Source organism: Triticum aestivum, chromosome 2D (genome assembly GCF_018294505.1).
Source record: "Triticum aestivum cultivar Chinese Spring chromosome 2D, IWGSC CS RefSeq v2.1, whole genome shotgun sequence".
Lineage (NCBI taxonomy): Eukaryota > Viridiplantae > Streptophyta > Magnoliopsida > Poales > Poaceae > Triticum > Triticum aestivum.
In genome coordinates, this window is record NC_057799.1 from 2,980,579 (window position 1) to 3,004,261 (window position 23,683).

Consider the following 23,683-nt stretch of genomic DNA (forward strand, 5'->3'; position numbering starts at 1 on the left):
GCGCATGTGGACTATGTATCATTGTCAGCCACTCATACAAATGTGACACCAAGGACGATGATGTATCTCCGGATGGTCTCCCCGTCCTTGACGGCATCCGTGTCTGTCCCCATTGATCAGACAAATGAGCTGCACCAAGAATCATTGCGGCTCTGTCCACGATTAGGATGCCTGTTGCAGTAATTATATACAATAAGAAAAATTGTTCATGGTTGCCGGGATGGAAAACAGAGAGCAGCAAACCAATAAAAAATGATGACAATGGTGCATGTGAGAGCAGACATACTCCCGCTATTCAAATATATAGGGCCTAATACGTTTTTCAAGGTTGTCGGTACAAATTTTTTCAATGAAGGATGGATTTTGTTAGCTTAAAATGGAGAATCAAGACGATACATATCCGAGAATGCCTTCAACAAGACAACAACGTAAAAATATCGCCATTGCAAGGTATAACCAGCTCGGGGCAGACCTAGAATTTCACCTAAGAGCTTGAGCCCGGGTAATCGAGAAATACCACATTGAAGTCACTCAAGTGTTGTCGCCACCAGTTTTCTGATATCGCAAAAGTTATATGCAATGCGGACGCCGCCGCTGCACAACGAACCCTCTGTGTCAAGCCGTCATCCATAATTTACATCTTATCGCCGAAGTCAACCACTGATTCTTGACAGATTGACACTCCTGAAGATCTTCCGGTGACCAACACCGTCATGGAGCCGTAGGAGGTCGCTGCAGCATAGTATGCAGTCACACTACCTAGGGAACCTATCTGGATCATCGCCACTAAGACGTGGATCATAGGGCTGCCGGCCAACCACTGCCCACGCGGAAGGCCTGCACTCCATCTCCCAGTAGAGAGTCTTGCGCCTGCCGACCAACCAACGCCAAATCTGACCAGAGACCAGCCCACCCATAAATGTTGCTTCTGCAGTAGAGCAAGGAGCAACAATCCATGGAAGAATCTCCGAGCGGTAGGGTGAACAGACATTCCCCGGCGGCGGCCATACAAGCACAACACAAAGTGGCGTGCTCAACGATGAGCAAGAAGGGCAGGGACGCGTTGGCCCCAGGTGATCAGGAGGGCTCCGCCGCAGTCGACCAGAGCATGGGGCTTTGCCCTGATGGCAGCGTCTGGCGATGGCGGGGGAGAATGGGGGCGGAGGGGGAGGCTAGAGCGGCGGCGGCGAAGGAGCAGCCTGAGTCGCACGTGAGGACGATGCGGGGGCCTCACGTGAATAGTCATTTCCAGTACATTTAATTGTTTATTACTCACCAATTGATGCCCAGTTTCCTACCATATACTATCTCTTGTAGACTTGTACAAATTGACACCACACCGAACTTTCTTGATTAGACAACACACAAACAGAACAGGGTGTGTAGCTAGATCTCATCCACGAGATTAAATTAAATCACACTTGCATATTTTTATTGTATTCTCTTAAGATAATACATAAATTTAGTTGCACACCGTTGCGTGCTGGTGTGTAGGCGTACATTCACTCTTGAGCTCCAGGAGATTACTTTCATATGTTTGTGATCCACAAATCATATGAATCTAAAGAAATCCATTCCAAAGGAATCACATAGTAGTTAAATAAAAATAGTAGATGTGTTAAACCAATGTTTATAAAATATAGAGAACTAATACAAGCATGTTCTACATGATACAGTACAATGATAGTAACGCAATACAAGAAAGTTTAATAATGTTTGCAATGAGCTCACATCTTATTCTATTGCATAAAGGGTACAAGCATACACTGCAATACTGACACCATTTACATGTGCTGAAAGTGCAGGCAATAGGTGAACATGCAAGGTTTCTATATCACTCCAACGGCATAGCTTTGGACAACACGTGTGGAGTAGCTCTGAGTTTCAGGTCATTCCTTCTGTGTAGTGTAAGCCCAAATTTCTCGGACATGTCAAACGAAGCGAGGCTAGCCCCATCAAGAAGCTTCCAATCGAAGTGATATAGAATGTTTGTTAACACCATCTCCACGAGCGACGTGCCAAACTGGGTCCCGGGGCATTGCCGTCGCCCGGCGCCGAAGGGAATGAATTCGAGATATGTTCCATTGTAATTCACTGGGTTGTTCTCAAACCTCTCTGGCTTAAACTCTGCAGGACTGCTCCAGTGTTCAGGATCTTGAGAAATTGCGACGACATTAATGTAAACATTGGTGCCTTTAGGTATGTCAAAACCCATAACCGTACAATCCTCTCTAGCCGCGCGTGGGATCAGAGGAACGGGCGGATGCAACCTAAGGGCCTCCTTGATGACCATCTCCGTGTAGCGGAGTTTAGTGAGATCACTGTTAGTAATGACAGCTCGGTCTTCACCTACCACCTCCTGTATTTCTTGTTGTGCCTTAGCCATAATTTCTGGATTGCGCACAAGCTCCGACATGGCCCATGCCAAGGTACTTCCTGTTGTTTCTGTGCCACCTGCAAATATGTCCTGCAAACGACGGTCGCGAAAATCACGATCAAACATCTACTATGTACGAAGGATCTACATGTATATTGATGATTCAAAGATGCAACTGAACAAATGTATATATGATTTAATCATGTTAATGTTGTTTTGTGAAGAACCACATGTGAACTGCGATCTGTCCTAACTCATTCATGGTTGCATGCACAGATACAAATATATATATCAGTTGGACGATACAAAGTTCAGTACTTGAAATCAAGTGAAATAGTTCTCACCAACAAGACGGTACTTATGCTCTCTGTGGTTAGAGGGAATTCCAGCGAGTCGTCCTTCTGCAGCCTGAGCAGCACGTCCAGCAGGTCCTCCTTGTCGTCGTCGGGGCCGACGCCGGCAGCTCGCGCGGCCTTGCGCTCCTGTATGATGTCAGAGATGATGTGGTGCATGCGGCCACAGCTATTCTTCATGTCACGCTCACCATTGCTCAACCACCGCACCAACCGCGACGAAGGGAAAAGGTCGACGAGACAGAAGCCGCCCATCATCACAAACACCTTGGCCATCTCCCGGAGGTACTCCTCCTGCTGCGAGAACTTGCCGCCGAAAACCGCCCGCGTGACGACGTGGTTGCTGAGCGCCGTCATCTTCTCGCTTAGGTTGATGGTGGCGCCACCACTCGAGGCGGCGGCGGTGATGGAACGGAGGAGGTTGCCCACCTCCTCGGCCCTGATGCCCTCGAGGCGCTTCACCTGCCTGGAACTGAGAAGCTCCACGATGGAGACCTTGAGCATCTGGCGCCAGTGGTCACCATAGGGTGCTAAGGCGATCCCCTTGCCGCCGCAGCCGAAGACGTCCAACGTCGCGCTCTGCGGTCGGCCCGCAAACGCGAGGTCGTTGGTCTTCATAACAAGTGCGGCGGCCTCGGCGGTGGAGACGATCACGGTGGGGGCCTCGCCTAGCCTGAGAAGCATCAGCGGCCCGTGCCGGCGAGATAGCTCCATCAGCGTGCGGTGGGGGAGGACGCTGGCGACGTGGTGGAGGCTGCCGATGACGGGGAGAGTCCATGGCCCAGGAGGCAGCTGTTTCTTGGCAGCCGGTCTGCACTTTCCACCAGTGATGAGCTTGAGGAGCCAAATCGCTAGTAGGGTAAATAGGGCTACCAAGCACAAGCGTAGCCACCCTTCCATGGGAGGCAGCATGGCAAGCCTAAGAGGTGATAATATCATCTTCCATTCCCCTCCGCCAACATATGAGGTCTCCAAGTATTAGTCATTCCTTACCTACTACTCCCCCGGCCCTCCTAGCAATCGTCTTTTCTTTTTCTTGAGAACTCTCTCCTGGCAATCGTGTGCAATTATGTAGCACATGTGCCAGGCCCATAGTGCGGATGTGTGTGTTTACTGTTTAGGCCCAGCCCATCACGACTTAGGTTACACTTCTTTTTTTTTCACCGACGAAGCATTGCTATCCCGTATCGTGTGAAAATTGTCAAGGGCACTTGCTACACTCACATGAACATGCACAAAAAGAATCAGGATTTTTAAAATTTATTTAATATTTAATTTGAATTTATAGTTCATTAGAGAGCATGCTCCCTAGAGCCAAAACATCGTGTCACGTTCACCTAACACATAAAATAAAATAATAGATAGCTCACACATCGAATATTGAGATTGTAAACATTTCTCCTAAATCCATTTTCTAATCTTCTTCCTCACTCATTTATTTTTGGTTTCCATGTCCATATCCCGGCGTGATGCGAGGAAGTGCCGTGAGCTCACAGCATTTGTTACTCAGAGCCCTGTATCGTTCCACAAAATTTCCATTATTTTTTTCTCCGTTGTTCTGGTCGATCCCTCAATCGGCGCTCAAATCCTATCAAATTAAAATGTGCAGATCCCTTCAGGTGATTCTGCCTAAAACACTATGGTGTCCTCGCACTTTTTTGGTGTCCTCGCACTAGGTAGAGTAGATTCGTGGTGAATTCCAACAGCGAGAGCAACCAAGCCTAAGCTCTTCTCACGCATGCCGGCGGCGAAGCTCTCACTGGTGGATCTGCAGAAAGTGCTCTAGGATATTATCCAATAGAGCAAGACGGTGTCAGAGCCAAGATGACCCCTAGGAATCTATCGACATGTATGCATCATCGACATTGAAGGTGTCCGATGTGCTCGCCTTGACTACTGGTTCGTTGAGGCCTACCGATATGACGCTTGACGCATCCTTGTCACACACAACTCACTGGACGCGTTATTAGTTGAGATAAAGCGGTCCCTTGAAGGAGGTTTAGATTTTTGGAAGTAATAGTATTGATCCCACAGAGAGTTCAAGAAATGGTCTTTGCTTCTTATACAGGCTTATAGGAACGTGCCTGCAAGTTAACAGCGATCCAAAGCAAAAGGGATTAGCAATTCAAAATATTGCAAGAGAGTTGTGACCAGAACTAAAGTGTGCAAGAATAAAAGTAAAGAACAAGATACTAATGAAAGAATGGAATCTGCAGTTGTTCTACGGCATTCTCCTGGAGTTTGGGTTAAACCAATAGTATGCACGTTGCTTAGTTATGCAAATGCTCAACTCTGGGTTCAGAACTTTAGATAACTAATCAATCGTATATGTTTTTATCTGTGGACGAAGTCAAGTACAAATACAAGCATACTGCCGTAGTAGTTCCGTATCACCCATTCCACAACTATTCCCGCCTTAACCTCACAACATCATTTTTTTTAGAAAAGAAGAATGACTCCTGTCCTCTGCATCCACGTGATACATGCAGCTATACTTCACACAACATCATGAAGAATAATTAACACAACATATAAAGAGAATCATCTAACTTGCTGGCGTTTAGATCATAAACACACGACTGTTCCTTTATATCGCCGAGAACTAGTGTGTTTACTAGACATAGGGACAACACGCATAATCAAGGTGTTCTTTGCAACAACTAATGAAAGATTAATGTAAGGACTGGGTGAATCCACACTAGATTTCGATATTACAGCAAAGATGGATGAAGGGATTGATGATGATGATGATGATGATGATGAACATTGATGGCGTAGTCTCATTGCTCGAGGTGATGGCGCAGCGGTGCCCTTTTATTTGTCGATTCTGCCTACGGATCCCCGCCGGAGGTAATGTTTTTGTCCTCTCTGTCCACTTTCTGCGATATTCTATCACGCGAGGTTGAAGTGAGGCAGAAATCACATATTTGACCTGAGGACGAAATCAAATCACAAACTGACCTGCTTTCGAAAAAAATTCACTCTGCTGACCCTTTCGTGTGGCGCCCGACAGCTAGGCGCCGCACACTACTATGCAGCGCCTCTGCCTCTCTGCCTTAGGCGTCAGACCTCCTGCCAGCGTGGCAGCCCTGGTCCAGTTGCGGCCCCACAGACAGCACTGCAGCGCCTAAGGCTTAGGCGCTACACTTGTAATGTGCAGCGCCCGTCTCTTAGGCGCTGCACATTGACTTAAGCCGCATCGGGCCAGCCCCTCCCAGCAGTTCTTCCCCCTCTTGCTCTGTTTATAGAGAGCGGCGGCGGCGGCGCCCCCTTCAGATCCCCCCCCCCCACACCCCTCTCAGATCTGACGTTTTGAGGCCCGGATTCGATCTCCAATCCCTCCTACTAGGTAAACTCCTCCGTTCCCTTTCTTTTCCTCCGTAAATGCGTTGCAATTTTAGGGATTTGCCCAAGATTAGGTGGAACCTTTGATTTGCTTGGTTTGGATCTTTGTTTTCCCAAGATTAGGTGGAACTTTTGATCCCCCCCCCCCACACACACACTATATGATTCTTGTTAGTGAAACCTAGATTGTAAATTTTTTAGGTATATATGAGATGCCTAGTTTTGTAGATAATTATGAGATGTTGAGTTTTGTAGCTATATGTGAGATGTTGAGTTTTTTTAGATATATATGAAATGTTTAGTTTATTTGAAATATGAGATGTTGATTTACTTGAACACATATGACATACTAGATATATATGATAATTTACAATCATTTATTCATTGTGTGAGAAGGAGATGTTGAGATTCTTGTAGATGAATACATATGAGATGTTTAGATGAAGACATATGAAATGTTGAGTGTTTACCGATATTTGAGATGAACTCATATATGTTTATTGTTTGAATTTGTAAGGATGGTTTGGCTTCTCGACGATGTCTACGACACGAAACACCGGGCCTACATGATGCGCGAGAAGGAGATGGTAATAACGAGTAATCTAAATATTTTGCAAATTTGCCCTAAGTTGAAATTTACATGCCCTAAGATTTGTCATTACTTGTTTTTTGCAGAAGCTTGAACCTTTGAAGATTCGGTATCACGGGGCCTCTGGTCCTGCCATGCCTTACGATGAGCGGTACACACCATACATCAAGCAGGCAGGACTACTCCCGTGGATTCAGTTGGTCAGCCGGTCCACGACGAATCTGAACGCTCCACTGATGTCCGCTCTTGCTGATCGGTGGAGGCCGGAGACGCATAGTTTCCATCTTCGGACTGGGAAGATGACCGTGACGCTCGAGGATGTCTCGTTGATCACCGGTCTTGCTATCGACGGGATGCCTCTCTGTATGAGCACCGATTCTGATGGGTGGCGTGAGCAGATGATTGCTCTTATCGGTATGGCTCCTACCGAGGCTGAGGCTGATGTAGAGGAGGGAGAAGAGCCGAAGAAGAAGGAAAGGAAAGCAGCCGGAGCTGCTTTCACGTGGATTCAAGCAAACTTTGCGCATTGCCCTCCGGATGCCACTGATGATGTGATACAGACACATGCTCGTGTCTACATGTGGTATGTTGTGTCGAGGACTTTGTTTCCTGAATCCACTGGCAAGAACGCTCCATGGATGTGGCTGAAGGCGTTGACCGTCTTCGATAGCAAATGGAGCTGGGGTTCAGCGACTCTTGCCTACTTGTACCGACAGGTAGTTGGTCTGTTTTGTGATCAACTCATTTCTTCATTAGCAATGCAAGCTTGCTGTCAAGTTAACATTGTTTTTCTTTCATATGCAGCTGGACGATGCGTGTTGCAGGATCACAGATAGTGCAGGCATTGGTGGTAATATGCTGCTACTTTCTGTATGGAGCTGGGAGCGTCTGCCTGTTGGACGCCCGAAGAGCGTCAGGTTTAATCCTTGGTATGAAGATGAACATGACGAATTACGGCGCCCCACTTGGGCTTACAAGTGGGATGTGGTTTCCGAGATGATGAACGATGTCAATCTCATGTACCAGAAGTACGTTGCCGAGTTGGACACGATTACGCCTGAGCAGGTAACGAGGTCATTACTTCAGTCATTTCTCATGTTTGCCAGAAAAAAAAGTCACCAATTTTGCATTGTTGCCCTATTTCATAGGTGGAATGGCAGCCATATGGCGCGGATGACAGACTTGGGTACACCCCGGAGTTTAGCATCAACCCGATGTGCTTGCGGGATAGGGATCTCTGGCTTATGCGGTGCCCACTGATATGCAACTAGGTTGTTGAGTTTTATTTGCCACATCGCGTGTTTCGTCAGTTTGGTCTGTTCCAGCCTCACCCGCCGGAATGGGTGGATACGGACAAAGCACTTCATAGGTAAGAGAGCGTATTGACTAAGCATCGTCAGTCCTTCTTGATTTTGCTAATGTTTGGTATTGTACCATGCAGGTTGGACAGGAGAAGGCAGCGGAAGATAAAGGACTGGGACAAGCATCATGCTTCGTATGTTACCCGCTTCCAGCTTTGCGTGGAGCAAGCTTGTAGCAGTGCACGCGCCCAGCTTCGTGAGCATAACCCACTTGCTTTTGATAACTACATACGATGGCTTCTTGAAAATACTCGAGTTGAGATATGCCCGCCGGCATATAATGAGGATATTCTTGAAGAACCTGTGAACTTTGAGGATCTATCAAAGGGGAAGTACAACAGAGATGTCAGGGTAGGGCAAGGAGTCCCTGCTGTTCCGGTGATTAACTATGTGGTAAAGTGTTCCTTCTTTACTTTCCCGTTGGCCGTATTACACATGTCTGAATGGCTAACGTGTTCATTCTTTCTCATCCGCAGCGCACCGAGATCAAGAAAGCAGCTGATGAGAGCCAGTCTATTCTGGAGAACACACCGGTTGGAAAAGGCAATGATGATGGTTCACTATGAGCATTCCTCAAGGTACATATCGCATTCACTATGAGAGCTAGTCTATGTTGTGGAGTTTGATATCTTCCACACTTGTTCATGTTACAGCGTCAGGCCAGGAAGTTAAGGCGGTTATCGAATCTTCTCGGTTGCCGTGATCCCGAATTTGATGAACCATCTGCCTCTAGGTCTGGTACACCATCAGACCCCTCATCTCACCATCAGGGGGACGATGTGAGTTCCTCATATGCTTATCTGGATGATGATGGCGTGGTCACCCAAGAGGTATGACTAATCCTTTAGATGTGATTCTCACTTGATTACGACGCCGGTCTTCACCATATTGTTTGATTGTGTGATAGGGCCATGAGCGTGATGATGACATGACTTTGGCGGACGCTCAACTTCGGTCCCCATATGTGTTCAAGCCTAGGCAGCCCAGACGCCGGTACACGCCCAACGACTTTGACAACAGAGGCAACCCATAGGTGGTCGTAGGGACCTCGCGGATGGCTAGCTTGGATCATGAGGCGGAGGCGGAGGCGGAGGAGGAAGTGCAGGAAGAGGAGGCTCGTCCACCCAGGAAGAAGAAGATTGCCTGCAAGCGTGGCACCAGGAACACGCGCGGAAGGCATTAGTGCTGGTGTTTGTTAGTGCTCTTGTAGCCGTTTCATTAGGTCGATGAACTTGTGAGGTTATGTTATATGTTGGTCAATTCCTACTAGTGTGGTATTTGTGTTTGCGAACTACTAGTAATGTTGAATTGTCCTAAATGATGTGATGTTCAAGTTATTAGTTGTCTTTGTTCAGTGTGTGCAGTCTACAGTAATTTTATTTATGTTGTAGCAAGTTATGTCAGTGCTGCATGAGGCCAAAATGGCATCTGCTTCTGCAGTTTGGCAGTTAACAACACTGCAGCGCCCAACAGACAGGCGTTGCACTGTACTGTGTGACGCCCAACGCCTAGGCGCTGTACAGTACACTGCAGTGCCCGTCTCATAGGCGCTGCCGACCTGGCCATGGCTATCCAGAGGGCCACAGAAGGCTTTCAGCACTGACCATCCATGAAAATTACCAAGTCATAGTGCAGCGCCCAACAGACAGGCGCTGCACTGTACTGTGTGACGCCTATCCCTTGGGCGCTGCATGGTATAGTGCAGCGCCTGTGTTCTGGGCACTGCATGGCTGTTTACTGAAAAAACAGAGTTTACAACACATTCATTTCACCGAAACAACATAATACTTACAATGACTGCAGCATCACAGCAATTTGAACAAACACAAATTTTATGCCGATGAGTTCATAACTTAAGACAATTCAAACGTTAGTACGACATGGTTCACGACACATTCATTACAAATTTTATGCCGACGAGTGCAGCGAAGCGAAGTCCCTACTTAGTAGAGCGAGGCCATTTCCCCTTCTTGTCATGGGCCGAGTCCTCCTCTTGCGCCTCGCGAGCCTTTGCAAGCTTTCTTGCCCTCTCCTCCTCACGAGCAAGTTTCGCTTGGCGTGCCCTCTCCTCCTCTCGTTTCTTCTGCTCCATCCTCTCCTTCTGACGACGCTCTTCCTCCAAGCCTCTTCGAAACGATTCTTCGAACCGCCGTTGCCGCCTAAGACAATCTTGGTATTGGTCCGTTTTGACATCTTCTGGCACTTCAAGATCTATCCACGTGAAGTACTTGCATAGAGGACGCGGTGACTGCATACAAAAATTTTGTTAGTGTTGACACACATTTGATAGTAACATTTTACTTCTCGAGCTTACCAGTAGGTTTTCGGCCCAAATATGTGCTAAGTCAATCTGCAGTGCCCAAGGGAGAGGCGCTGCACTGTACTGTGCAGCGCCCAGCAGTTAGGCGCTGCACATTACAGTGCAGCGCCTCTCCCTTAGGCGCTGCTCACTGACTTAGCAATTCTTTGGGTCGAAAAGCTACTGGAACGCTTCTGTTGCTCTCTGGACTGGCATGTCCAGACGTGCAGCGCCTAAGGGAGAGGTGCTGCACTGTGGTGTGTGGCGTCTCTCCCTTGGGCGCTGCACACCTGGACATGCCAGTCCAGAGAGCAACAGAAGCGTTCCAGTAGCTTTTGCACCCAAAAATTTGCTAAGTCAGTATGCAGCGCCGAAGGAAGAGGCACTGCACTGAGTAGTGTGGCGCCTTACCCTTAGGCGCTGCACTATCTGCTGTTTTCAAATACAAAGTGTTTTTTATGTTTTGTGATTCACATAGATGGCACATGATCATATCCAAATCACATGTAGTAGTCCAAAACACAGAAAGAAGACATAGCACATATAGTAGTCCAAATCACATACTCATACACACATAGCAATAGAGTAGTCCAATCACATAGTCATACACAAACATTGAGCCAAAAGACATAGTCATTTACGTCTCATAGCACATAGTAGCACACATTTTGGTTCATAAGAAGGTCGCGGTCCTTGTCCCTTCTTCTTCCTCTCTTCTTCTTCTTCTTCTCCCTCCTCCGACCACCAAGGGAGCTCACCTTCCCCCTCCGTGTCCTCCACCCCCTTCATTGTTTCCATACCAATGGAAATGGCAATATAATAGTTAGTCACACAATGGAAAATGACAACACAAGCATTGAGCCAAAAGAACAAGATCATAGTAAGTCACATACGGCAATGGTCCATTGAGCCAACTGAACATTCCTCCACCACGGCCGCCACCAAGGCCAAGATCACCTCCACGGCCTCTACCACCACCACGGCCTCTACCGCCACCACGGCCTAGACCACCACCACGGGCTCTACCACCAACACGGCCAAGACCATCACCACGGCCTCTCCCACCACCACGTCCAAGACCCTCACCACGGCCAAGACCATCACCACGGCCAAGACCATCCCCACGGCCTAGGCCATCCCCACGGCCTAAGCCATCACCACGGCCTCTACCACCACCACGGCCTCTTCTAAGACCTAGTTGACTCCCTCTTTGTTGCCTAGTTCCTCGTTGGCTTGTTTGACTTGGTTGGCTACTCCTTGGTTGACTTGGTTGGCTATCATTTGCTTGGCTTGTGCTTGCATCATTTTTCTTTGATCTTTTTCTTGGTTTGGGACAAGTTCTTGTGTTGTGTCCCCGATGACTGCAGTCCCCACAACGGGTTTGCTCACGAGGCTCTTGGAATTGGCCGGTGCCGTATTCTCCACCGCCACCACGGCCCCATCCGTCCATGTCACCTCTAAGACGCTTTGTCTTACGTCTTCCCCGTCTAACGACCTTCAATTCCGGGTCCGGCCATAGTTGAACTCCATGATACTCCGGCCATTGTGATTGGTCCAAGTATGGCTGAAACCGGGGAGCCCATGTATTCTTTACCGTCATGATTGAGAACTCGGACTCCCTCACGGTAAGAGGGTGATTGACGTCCACATTCCTAACACGGGATGCATTTAACAAGTGCGAGCATGGGAGATGAAGCAACGATGGCCTCATGCAGCTGCAATCACACCGTGTTAGGGAGACCTTGAAAGCGCGGCCTCCGTGTTGGTGGCCCATCGTTTGTGGTTCCTCCAGGCTCTTTCACTTCATACTTCCACTCGTTGTCGTCATATAGTACAGCTTCTTGGGAGTCTGCCTTTCGTGATTGAAAGTCCAACCATTCTTCAACCTTTGGTGGGAAATAGTACTTGTGCTTATCCTTGTTCTCACCAGCAATCTGCTTATCCGTCTCCATTGAGTACTTTAAAAAGTATCCATTCATCTTGTCAAATGTGTATTGAACTATTGCCGTCACGGGTAATGCACGTACACCCTTGAGCACCTTATTGAAGCATTCTGCCATATTGCTTGTCATTTGACCGTACCTCCGGCCATCTTCATCGAAAGCACGTGCCCACATATTCCTTTCGACAATGTTCCTATTGAGAAATTCAAGACCACCGGGGTCAAGTTTCTTGTGTCTGAGCAATGCATTGAACAATGTGGCAAACCGCTTGTTGGTGAAAGCGAGACAACAATCTTGAAGATCATCGGCCAACTCCTTGATACCACATGCCCTATAGAAGTTTGCACAAAAGTGCCTCATGCACCATCGATGGTGCAACTTTGTATGTCCGGGAATGTCAACCACCACCGCGTTTAGAATTCCTGGATGGCGATCCGATATGACACAAATTTCCCTTTCAGCCGGTAATACCCTTGTTCTCAATTGACGCAAGAACCACTCCCAGTTATCATTGTTCTCCACCTCAACCAAAGCGAAAGCCAAAGGCAACACCCGGTTATTGGCATCACTTGCTATTGCAACCAATAAAGTGCCCTTGTATTGTCCGGTCAAGAACGTGCCATCAATGGCGATGACGGGCCGACAATGCTCAAAAGCCCTCACGCATTGCTCAAAGGCCCAAAATGCACGGCCAAATACTCGGACGGTCCTCCCGTTATGAATCAATGTTTGGTGCCCATGAGGCTCAACCACGTGAACCATGCCTGGGTTTGTGGCGGCCATAGCTAACAACAACCTAGGGAGTCGGTTGTATGCTTCCTCCCAATTGCCATACAACATCTTGAATGCGGCTTGCTTCGCCTTCCATGCCTTGCCGTACTTCACCTTGTAATGAAAGATGGCTTTCACAAGGTCAATGACACTCTTGATGCTCATTATTGGAAGTGTGGATATTTGGTTGGATAACCTGTAAGCAATGAACTCGGACGTGAGTTGTCTGTGTTGTTGGTACACAAGCTCGCCATCCGCATTCTTGTGCCGGCACATGTGAGTTGGTAGACAACTCACTATGCGCCAAGTGGGACCTCCTTTCCATGGCCTCGCACGCACAATCCATGGACATCTTGGCACTTCACATTTGACCGTGTAACGCACATTGACGTCCGAGTTGGCCACTTTATGTGGACGATAATGTGTAACCGAATAGTTGTCAAGCCACATCTTCAATTCCAAGAAGGATTCAAACTCACAACCGGGATATATCCCGTTCTTGCCGTCTTCCAAATCACGGTGAGAACTTGGCCTAGCTCCAAGAGATATGCATTTGCCACCATCCACAACGGCTTCATCCGCGAGACTAAGATCCTTGAACAATGGTGTCTTGTGGTCCTTCCCGAATACCTTCTTGAATGCTTGGGCCTCCTTCGGCGTGAACCCCTCCTCATCAACTTCTTCATCGGGACCATCGTCATCCGAGTCCGATGCATATGCACGGGAAAAAGGGATGGATTGGTCCATTGTCTCTTGCACATGATATTGGTCGAGATCACCCACATTGTTGTCATGGAGATCAACTTCGTTGTCATCCTCCTCGTACTCATCATTCTCCTCTTCAAAAGCTTCATTTTGGTTGTTTGGAGTCGGGCTCAATGTTGGCCAATCTTGTTGCATGAAATGAGGTTCACTCATTTGATCTTGGTTAATGGGTGGGGGAGTGCTAGCAACCAACGGGGAGGGGTTCCGGTTCAAGTCCAAATTCAAAGTAGACTCAACCTTCTTGGAGGCAAATAACTCAAGAGCCTTGTCTAGAGATTCGGCAACCGTCTCCTTGTATGCAACCCAACGTTGCTCGGAGTTCACACGCATTGTCTTCCAACGGATGTGCATTCCAAAACCAACATTATGCCTTCCCTCGAACTCAACAACGTCACTTGGGTCCATCCAATTCAAATCCTTCCTCACTTGGTCCAAGAGCTCCGCATAGCTAGGACTACTCTCAAACACCATGTCAAGCTCATCCGGGTCCGGCTCAACATTGCCTTTCAAAAAGGCCTCTTTATCCACATGATGAACATAAACACATGTTCTCCCCATCCCTACAATAATCAAAAACACACATATATCAAGTAAGTACTTAACAAAAATATTTGCACAAAATACATATGCCAAACATATATATGAATTAATAACCATAACCCCCACTTAACAATAACCACAATCCTAACCATAGGATAACCCTAACACCAACATCAAACACACATAACCCTAACCCTAGCATACTATGAAAGCCTAACCATACCAAATTAGCAAAGAAACATAACATCATTCAACACAAATTTGCAAATCCAAGCCAAAGCTAGGGTTTCCCCAAAGTAGCAAGATTTGAGCAAATGTGACAATTCCTATGGATGAAAACGAGGGGATCGGAGGAGATTACCTTAAGGGAGGGGTTGGCTTCGAAATCCACGGTCAAATACTCCGGATTTGCAAGATTTGAGAAGGATTTGAGAGGGGGGAGAGGGGAAGAGAGGAGGGGCGCAAGTCTAAGGGTTTGGGTGGGTGGGGGTGTGGGGTGGGGTGGGAGGGGAGAGAGGGTGGGGCCAGCCTAAGTGGAACACAGACTGTGCAGCGCCTAAGAGACGGGCGCTGCACATTACAAGTGTGGCGCCTAAGCCTTAGGCGCTGCAGTGCTGTCTGTGGGGCCGCAACTGGACCAGGGCTGCCACGCTGGCAAGAGGTGCGACGCCTAAGGCAGAGGCGCTGCATAGTAGTGTGCGGGGCCTAGCTGTCGGGCGCCACACGAAAGGGTCAGCAGAGTGAAACTTTTTCGAAAGCAGGTCAATTTGTGATTTGATTTCGTCCTCAGGTCAAATATGTGATTTCTGCCTTGAAGTGACGACCAAGAGGAGGTGGTGTCCTACAGAATGAGTGTCGGTACAAGCGGCTATGCTCGTACCGCACACTGTCTTCTCATTTGGAAGTGTTTGAATATTATGATTAGTTAGGAAATAAGAGAAAGACTAGGATTTGTTCTCGCTTGTTTTGTATTTCAAGTCGACCATATATATATGCCCACGAGGCTCAAACAATAAACATCATGGATTTCATCAATCCCTTTCTATTCCCTCCTTACATGGTATCGGCCTAATCGATCCAAACCCTAGCTGCCTCCCACAGCTCCAGACCCTTGTGCAGCCAGGGACCGCGCCGCCCGTATCTAGGGTTCGTCCACCGGTGTTGACCGGCTGCCCTAAAGAGTCTTTTTTCCGATCCTTTGATCCAGGTTTTCTCTCTTTCGCCGATCGCTTTGATCGATATTTACCTTTTGGTTTTCGGATCTAAGATCGGTTTGCGTCGCCTACCGCCGTTGTCGACCCCTGCGCCTCTACTCCGACATTGGCATTGACTACACCGTCCACTTCGTCATCAACCGCATGGCAAGGTTGGACGCGCCGCCCAAGGGACGCCTTCGACCCTTTGTGCTTCGCTGTCGGCCGCTCGTCCGCGTGGTCTTCATTGCTGGTCTGTCTTCAACGTCATCGCCCGGGAAATAACCGACAATGTTGCCATCGACTCCGATCTGCGCGTCATGGCGCATACAGCGTCGCCGTCGATCTGATCATGTTGAAACTGCTGAGCGTGTTGCGGTTGCCGCTGGTACACCGCAGCACCATGCCGCGAAGTACCACCCACCGACACAGCTTGAAGTATCTGTAAGATATGTCGTGCGTAGCATCTGCCGAACAGGCATGAAACAGCGTAGCACCTATCAGGCAGGCATGACTTGACATCTCCCTGGAAACTTCGTGCAAGATGAAGCCGCTCCACCTCCTACTTATGTCTGCCAGCGCTACTCCACAAACAACGCTCACAAGAGAGAAACGACACCGAAGTGTCGTCATCGTCCGATTTGGAAGACCGGATCCTAGGGTTTCCTCCGGAGCAACACGAGTGGGTTGACAGTAGTTACACGACGATGCCATCATCAAGGTCACGGCGCAGAGCGCCGCCATCGCCCACCGTCGGCTCGGTTTTTAGCGGTAACTATGTCTCCCCGACTCGCAGCCGGGACTAGATGACAGATCTCGAGATCCGACCACCCAGCCTTAGGCCAACCACCTCCGACGGAGGAGATGACCACCACCGCCAAGCCCAGGGTCGCTGCCCCAGGCGCCCGCGTGATGCATAACAAGAGTAGGAGCACCACCACGATCTGAAACCGAACCGGAGGTAGAGCTGTTGTAGCATGGAGGCCGCCACTACCTGCCGCCGCGGCTACAGCCCCGCTGCCACATCCCAGCGGTCGTTGTCCGCCATCACTGCCGAGGAGACCAAGATGGGATCCGCCGCATCGATCTTGATCCTCTGTTGTGCGAGGAGAAGACCACCCCCGCCAAGCCGCTGGGGCTTTGCCCTGGCGTCTTCTCCGGCAGCTGCAAAGAGGAGAGCGGCGGCGGCGCACAGGAGCGGTGTAGTCCTGTAGTGTGATGGATGTAGAATAGGTAGTTATATACTCCCTCTGTTCCCAAATATTTGTCTTTCTAGACATTTCAAATGGATTATAACATATGGATGTACGTAAACATATTTTAAAATGTGGATCTACTCATTTTGCTTTGTATGTAGTCATTTGTTGAAATCTGTATAAAGATAAATATTATATGGGAACCGAGGGAGTAATAGGTAAATCTGACCGACACATCCATATACATTTGAGGGGCCGGATTAACTAATGTGCTGTGGCTGTAGATTCCTCGCAAAGGAGCCATGGGCATGCAGCTCGTACATGGGGACAAGATGGAGCAGTGAACGGGTAAGAGACGTACAGAAGAGCTGTCACCCAGCAGGGCTTTGGGTCTCTCACGCATTCCACGAGTGGAAACTAGGGACGCAGACGACTGACACCCAGCAGGCTTTCGCTCTTTCACGCGTCCCACGAGGGGAAACTTGGGAGGCAGACGATTGACACCCACCAGGCTTTCGCTCTCTCACGTGTTCCACGATGTCCGTGTAGTCGAAAATACGCTAGACCTTTTAAATTAATTTAATATTCATGATAGGATTAATTTTTCACAGACCCACGCCTTCTTCGACAGCGACAAAACAATCCGTTCGACATGTATTTATAGGCCACACGTGCATTCAGGAGCTTCCAAAAGCAAAATTAAGCTCTCTCGCAACCTCTCATGGCGTCTTCCTCTCATGCTGCTGACACTCCGGAGACGACGGAGCAGCTAGGCTTTGAGCCCTCATCATGGGGTGACTTTTTCATCGCATACGAGCCACCGCCACCCAAGGTAATATAAACATATCTAGTTGGGTTTAGAACTTCTCATAAGCACGCACTACGCACACAATCTTCTGTCTTCGCTTACAATTCTTTTCGATTCATTAGTCAATGGATGCTTGCTTACATATATATTACATATATATATGCATGGCAGAGGTCCGAGGAATGGATGATGGCGCGAGCCGAAAAACTGAAGGGGGACGTCAGCCTGTTATTTAAGACTTGCAACGGCACGAGGGCACGAATGTTCTTGGTGGATACACTCCAACATCTTGGAATAGATCACCACTTTGAGGAGCAGATCCATGACTCGTTAAACGAACTCCTGGAGAGTGACTTTAGTAGCTCATCCAGCCTCCATGAGGTCGCTCTTCAATTCCGTTTACTTAGGGAGAATGGGCATTGGGTATCTCCAGGTATCTAACTACCTGCTCCATCTTTCACAAATCTAGAAAATGTCAAAAATAAATAAATAATGCCCGCAAATGATAGAGGATGACTAATTATTTAGTCGCTAGTTAGTTGAGTTATCAAGCTTGGACTAATGCACTTTTCATATTGAAGGACATGCCATTTTTGACACTTATAGAGTTCCAAATTTAACCATTAACTTCTAAAAAAGTTATTTGAAAAATAATAGAGTTGTTATATTATCATACATGATTTTACACTTATTATTTTCACGCGTTCAATTAAATATTTAACAAATACTGGTGTTTTATGTTTTTGAAAGTTCGACAATGCTCTATCCTGATGGTAAAGTTTCTGTGGACTGGATTGTGTGTTCCTGAAGCAATGTCACAAATTAAGTCGACTGCATATATACCACCAAAAAAGTTGACAGCATGTGCTCTAGACTGTACTAATTAATAAATGTTAATTTACTGATCTCGCAGATGTTTTTGATAAATACAAGGGTGAAGATGGGAGCTTTAGAAAGGATATAACTAATGAACCAAAAGGAATACTAAGTTTATACAATGCAACTCATCTTCTCATTCAAGGTGAGCCAAAACTTGAGGAAGCCATGACTTTTGCAAGGCAACATCTTGTATCAGTTAATGGTAGTCTGCAATCACCCCTAGATAAGCAAGTCAAACGCGCCATTCATAGAGCACTTCCAAGGGCGTGTAAGAGGGTGGAAGTGCTACAATATATCTCAGAGTATGAAGAAGAGGAAGGGCATAACCAAATTTTGTTGGAGCTAGCAAAACTAGATTTTAACCTTCTACAACATGTCCACTTGAAGGAGCTCAAAGATATTACAGAGTATGTTATTTTCTCTCTATTTATATCCACTAAGAAAATAAGATGAAAACTTTTCACCTCTCTAGATTCCTAATTATTCATTTCAACTTATGTGTCCATTCAGAAAATCAAATGTGTAGTTTATAATTTTATGTTTTTTTACATCACCCTATGTAAATTACTAAAAAGAATTTCAGTGGTAGTATGCACACAATCATCTATCATTAGCTATTTTGTTAGACTAGTTTTGTGTTTCTTTCCTTTGTGGACGGGCTGGGATTAGCACACATATAACGACACATAGGATGTGCAATGTTGTATCATGCAAATGCATACGAACATAATTTTCTCCATATGTCTCATGGATTATTCAATACAGCTACCTTTTTCTGTTTAACAACATGCATGAAGTATCCATGTAATATTTCAAAATACTCCACTAAATACAATTCACAGGTGGTGGAAACATTTTTCGGGATTCATCGACCTAAGCTTTATTCGCGACCGTTTGGTGGAAAGCTACACTTGGGCCTATGTGTTGTACTATGAGAAAGGCTTTGAGCTCCAGCGAAGTATCACCACCAAGATGATTGTTCTAATTACCACTTTAGATGACACGTATGACATCCGTGCGTCCATAGAGGAATGCCGAAAGCTACATGAAGCCATACAAAGGTTTGAGTAGCTTTTTCTTTTAAACTTCCATCGATCGATCAACCATTGCAGAGTTCCAAAGCATCTCCTTCTTTTTTTTCTTCCAAAAAAACACTACTAGCTATGCATCCAAGAACATTTTTACCTCAATTGAGCTAAAAGAAAAGATAAGTATTAGCCACCCAGCGGGCATCGTCGTGTTGTAAGAATACTTTCAAAGTCATTGTTGTACCATGACATGTAGTTGTTCGGTTTCCCACAATCATTGTCGCTCGCACTTACTACAATTTCCACAATGCTCAAATCATTACTGTATAAACTTACACATGCGTGTCATTATCCACTTCTTTTTTGAGTGAGAATTAATATACAACTACTGAAACACCTAATGTGTCATTTCTAACCTCTCTTGTGGAATGACCGTATAGATGGGATAAGACAGCCGTTTCTCTTCTACCCGAGTACCTAAAGAAGTTATATATCGAGTTGTTGAGGACCTTCAAAAATATTGAGGTTGAAATGCCAGTCAATGTCAATTATGATACTGCCTACCTCAAGAAAGCGGTAACTACATATATGTTTTGTGCATTATATCTCTACTTCTATAAAAGCCTCGGTTAGTGATGATGGCGTGTCTGCCATCCGTCATTTCTGACCATTAGATAAGCATCTAGCGACCATGAGGTAAGTTGTGGCCCTTTTGCAACAGTATCCCACTTCTCTACTCCAATTCACAGAAAACCCCTTATTATCTTGAAACCAACCACATCCCTCCCTCACCTCATCAAAACATCCAGAGGAATATATTTTGAGTGAAACATAATATATTTTTAGTGATAAATGTATATGAAAACAAGAGTGGCTTCTTTCATGTTTGTAGACATGTATTATTCTACTTTGGCATATGTTATTTGTATCTTCCACAATGGGGGAATATACTATATATCATGGTTGATTACTTTTATGTGGTTGATCCTTTTGTTTGCTACTCTTTTGTATTGTCATCGTAATAAACTATAGGATAACCCACACTTTATTGTGACACCTTGTTGAAAAATATAATTGACGCTAGAAAAAACATATGAAGCATGTGGAAAAATGATATATAAAAGGAGGAAAAATATTTGGATTGAAGTTAGCGGTATGCCACTTTTTTAACAAAAATGTGAAGCTTGAACTACATATATTTTCTCCAAGCATCCAACACCTATACTATCCATGACTACAAAAATTGATGGAAAAAAATTAACTTATGACTAACTTGCATGACTTGCTGAGGTGGCATGATTGCATGGATAGATTAATGCAATACATATAATTATGATTACATGCATGGCTTACTGATGGCTGCATGGAGGGGGTAATCAGGTAGTGTGCTGCAACTATTTAGAGATGATGGGGCAGTACATAACTATTTTTTGCTTGTTGGGTGCAGATTCAAAATCATGTCACTGGTTATCTCCAAGAAGCGGAATGGTGTTACTCGAAGCATAAGCCAAGCTTTGAAAATCAGGTGAATGTGACTAGCCTAACTATAGGTGCGCCAACCGTTTGCTTGAGTATGATGGCTAGCATGGGTGATACCATAATGAAAAGAGCAGTTGAGTGGGTAGCTGGTGTCCCTAATGTCGTCATAGCAGCAGGAAAGATTGTGCGTTTCATGAACGACATTGCAGCATTTGAGGTATGTAGTATTTCGATAAACATTCGTGCATACACATATCACATACTGCATTTGAAAATCTAACTAATTAAGATGCACATGTATCATGAAATCAAAGTTCCACTGGCATTTAAACGAATAAAATTGAGTATTATTATAGAAAAAGTGATACTTCCATATTGTTGTACAAAGTTGTATTTTAGTTATGACACTTTTGTGTCCATGCGGTTATTCATATCGGTTCAATTATCAGTCAAATTTACTTAATATGTGTTGTGGATGGCATGTAATTCTGTATAGACGAACTTACATAGCTCTTCTACTACCAATTGGAATGCCTGCTCTAAACATTCTTTTTATATATATACAGAACCGAAAGTGCAAGGGGGATGCGGCAAGCTCCGTGGAGTGTTACATCCATGAGTACGGCGTCACAGGAGAGGTTGCCATCGCAAGGATATATGAACTGATTGAAGATGAATGGAGAACTCTGAACAAAGCTCTCTTTGAAGACCATGCATTGCTCCCTGCGCTGAAGCGTATTATCGGCTTGGCCCTTAGCACATCATTGTTCTATGATAACAGGAACGATGTGTACACAGATAGCAAGCATCTTCACAAAACTATTAAGAGCCTCTTCGTAAAGCCTGTTTTGTCTGGCTATCTAGCCACAACAGATGAATAATAAATTTTCTTATATATTTTGGGTGTATTTTATACTTCATACATATATAAGTTTTACCGAAAGAAAACTTTCAACATATGAGCATTATATGTTTTGGATATTGGATTTTGTTTCTCTAGAAAAATTGTAGCCAATTATAAGATTTCTGCTCAATGTTTCTAACCACATATAGAATGTGGTAGCTCGGCACTAGACTTGGCGCACAACAGCTTTAACTACTAGAACGCCCATGCATTGCTACGGGCTACAATATATGCATATACTTTAGGGCTCATCTCTGGCTTGAACTCTTAATCTAGTCTGTTACATCTATTGCTTTTTTTAAATGCACTCTTTGTTATTTTTGTTGTAGGTATATCATGAATTAAAATTTGAGCTACAAAATAAAATTCAGTAATTAGACATGCATGACCTTGTTATCAAGAATGATTGCTTTCATACTTTTCTGGAACTGTGTGTTGACATACATGTCCATTTTTCTAAAGGAACAATATTAATATTAACCAAAATCTGAGAGTTTGTACAATTCGTGAAAGTATGCGGGTAACATGTAATTGTGAAAGAAAAAAAGATATATAGGAAGTCATTTACTAATGAGATGACATAACTGGTATGTTGATTTCTTTTGCTTGGAATGCAAGATCTGCCAATGCAAATCAATAATACACGCCCACTCTCCTCTTGTGAATGTCTTCTCTGATAGGCCCTACAACCTTGATAGTTGGCGCATGTTGGAATCAATGGACATCATCTTTCGCAACTATGTGGCAGCCTTGCTTACGACAAACCTACAAAGTATGTAATTAGTCAATGAAAACATCATGCAACTGAATCTTGATAATCAAAAAATGCATTAGTACTTTGTACAAGAGGTTAGGTAACTACAGATTAAAACATATCAAGCTTGACTTATGCTTTTGAACTAATGATCACTTTACCATCCTCCATAACCTGTACTGATATGGTATACTTGGACAATAACATACTTATTTTCTAAATTGCATAACTGGCAAGAAATCATGAACCATAGGCGAAATAATGATGGACCAAGCATTACAGGTTAGGTAGAGCATGTGACCTTCATTAGCATGCATGCTAGTACTAATCAAAAATTGTGTGTGACTTACGACATATTATAGGAGCGCTCCTATGGGTGCTGACTGATGGCCGCCATCTTATCATGAGATCATAGTTTCTCTTGAGTTTTTCATTTTCATTTCCATTTTCTTTCTTTCCCCTGTGCAATTGGCGTGATCTTGCCCTTCCTCTATCAATGAAAACACATCTCTCCTATGCTGCACTCATGTGTGCATTTTTAAACTTGATAAATAAACTTAAATCCTAAGGTGGAATAAATGATATATCATACAAGGATAGAAACACATACAGCCTCAGCTTAGCTACCTAAATATATTACTTTTCTAGCTAATCATACCAAGTGAAGTAACTTTGGAACATCTATATAAAGCTACTTGTGATATGTAAACATCTCAACACACCCAGACAAAAAATGAGTGGAAAAAATGTAGTAATATCTATTTTTCCTGACCTTCTGACATCACTAGCTTCATTGTTCAGAAATGGTGTTCCTTCCAACACGATCAATAGAAAATGGATCATACTATTACACAATAAATAGTTCTAATACATTAGCAATTGTACTGTTTTATATTGATATTTCATTTGTCAGTAGCTTTTGGTGGAACATGTTGCAGACCACATCAATCCATTACAATGTTGATTGGGCTAGGAAGATGGAGTTAGCTAGTGATCTTCTAGAAGATGTGTGTGATGGTACCTGCCGAGGGACGTCGTTGAAGTAGTCGTCCGTGGTGGCGACCTTCCGAGCGTTGCCACATAAGCTCATCCGTTGGTG

General features: G+C 45.4%; 2 protein-coding genes across 3 annotated transcripts; one reads left to right on the top strand and one right to left on the bottom strand.

Moving 5' to 3' along the window:
- Positions 1–1,614: 1,614 nt before the first annotated feature.
- Positions 1,615–3,700, bottom strand: LOC123048123 (desmethyl-deoxy-podophyllotoxin synthase). The gene is made up of 2 exons (XM_044471288.1): positions 2,722–3,700; positions 1,615–2,467 (listed from the first exon to the last, which is right to left on the bottom strand). Exons 1-2 carry the CDS (start codon positions 3,667–3,669, stop codon positions 1,835–1,837), a joined length of 1,581 nt encoding a protein of 526 aa, XP_044327223.1. The 5' UTR covers positions 3,670–3,700; the 3' UTR covers positions 1,615–1,834.
- A 13,725-nt stretch (positions 3,701–17,425) lies between these two features.
- On the top strand, positions 17,426–21,907 carry LOC123048124 (tau-cadinol synthase). 2 transcript variants are annotated; one of them, XM_044471290.1, is made up of 8 exons: positions 17,426–17,564; positions 17,712–17,973; positions 18,454–18,561; positions 18,643–18,826; positions 19,262–19,480; positions 19,888–20,023; positions 20,895–21,143; positions 21,493–21,907. In XM_044471290.1, the coding sequence occupies exons 1-8, from the start codon at positions 17,454–17,456 to the stop codon at positions 21,805–21,807; spliced, it is 1,584 nt and encodes a 527-aa protein (XP_044327225.1). In that variant the 5' UTR covers positions 17,426–17,453; the 3' UTR covers positions 21,808–21,907. The 2 variants fall into 2 exon arrangements, with proteins under 2 accessions (XP_044327225.1, XP_044327224.1); XM_044471289.1 differs by having other exon boundaries at positions 18,454–18,826.
- Positions 21,908–23,683: the final 1,776 nt, after the last annotated feature.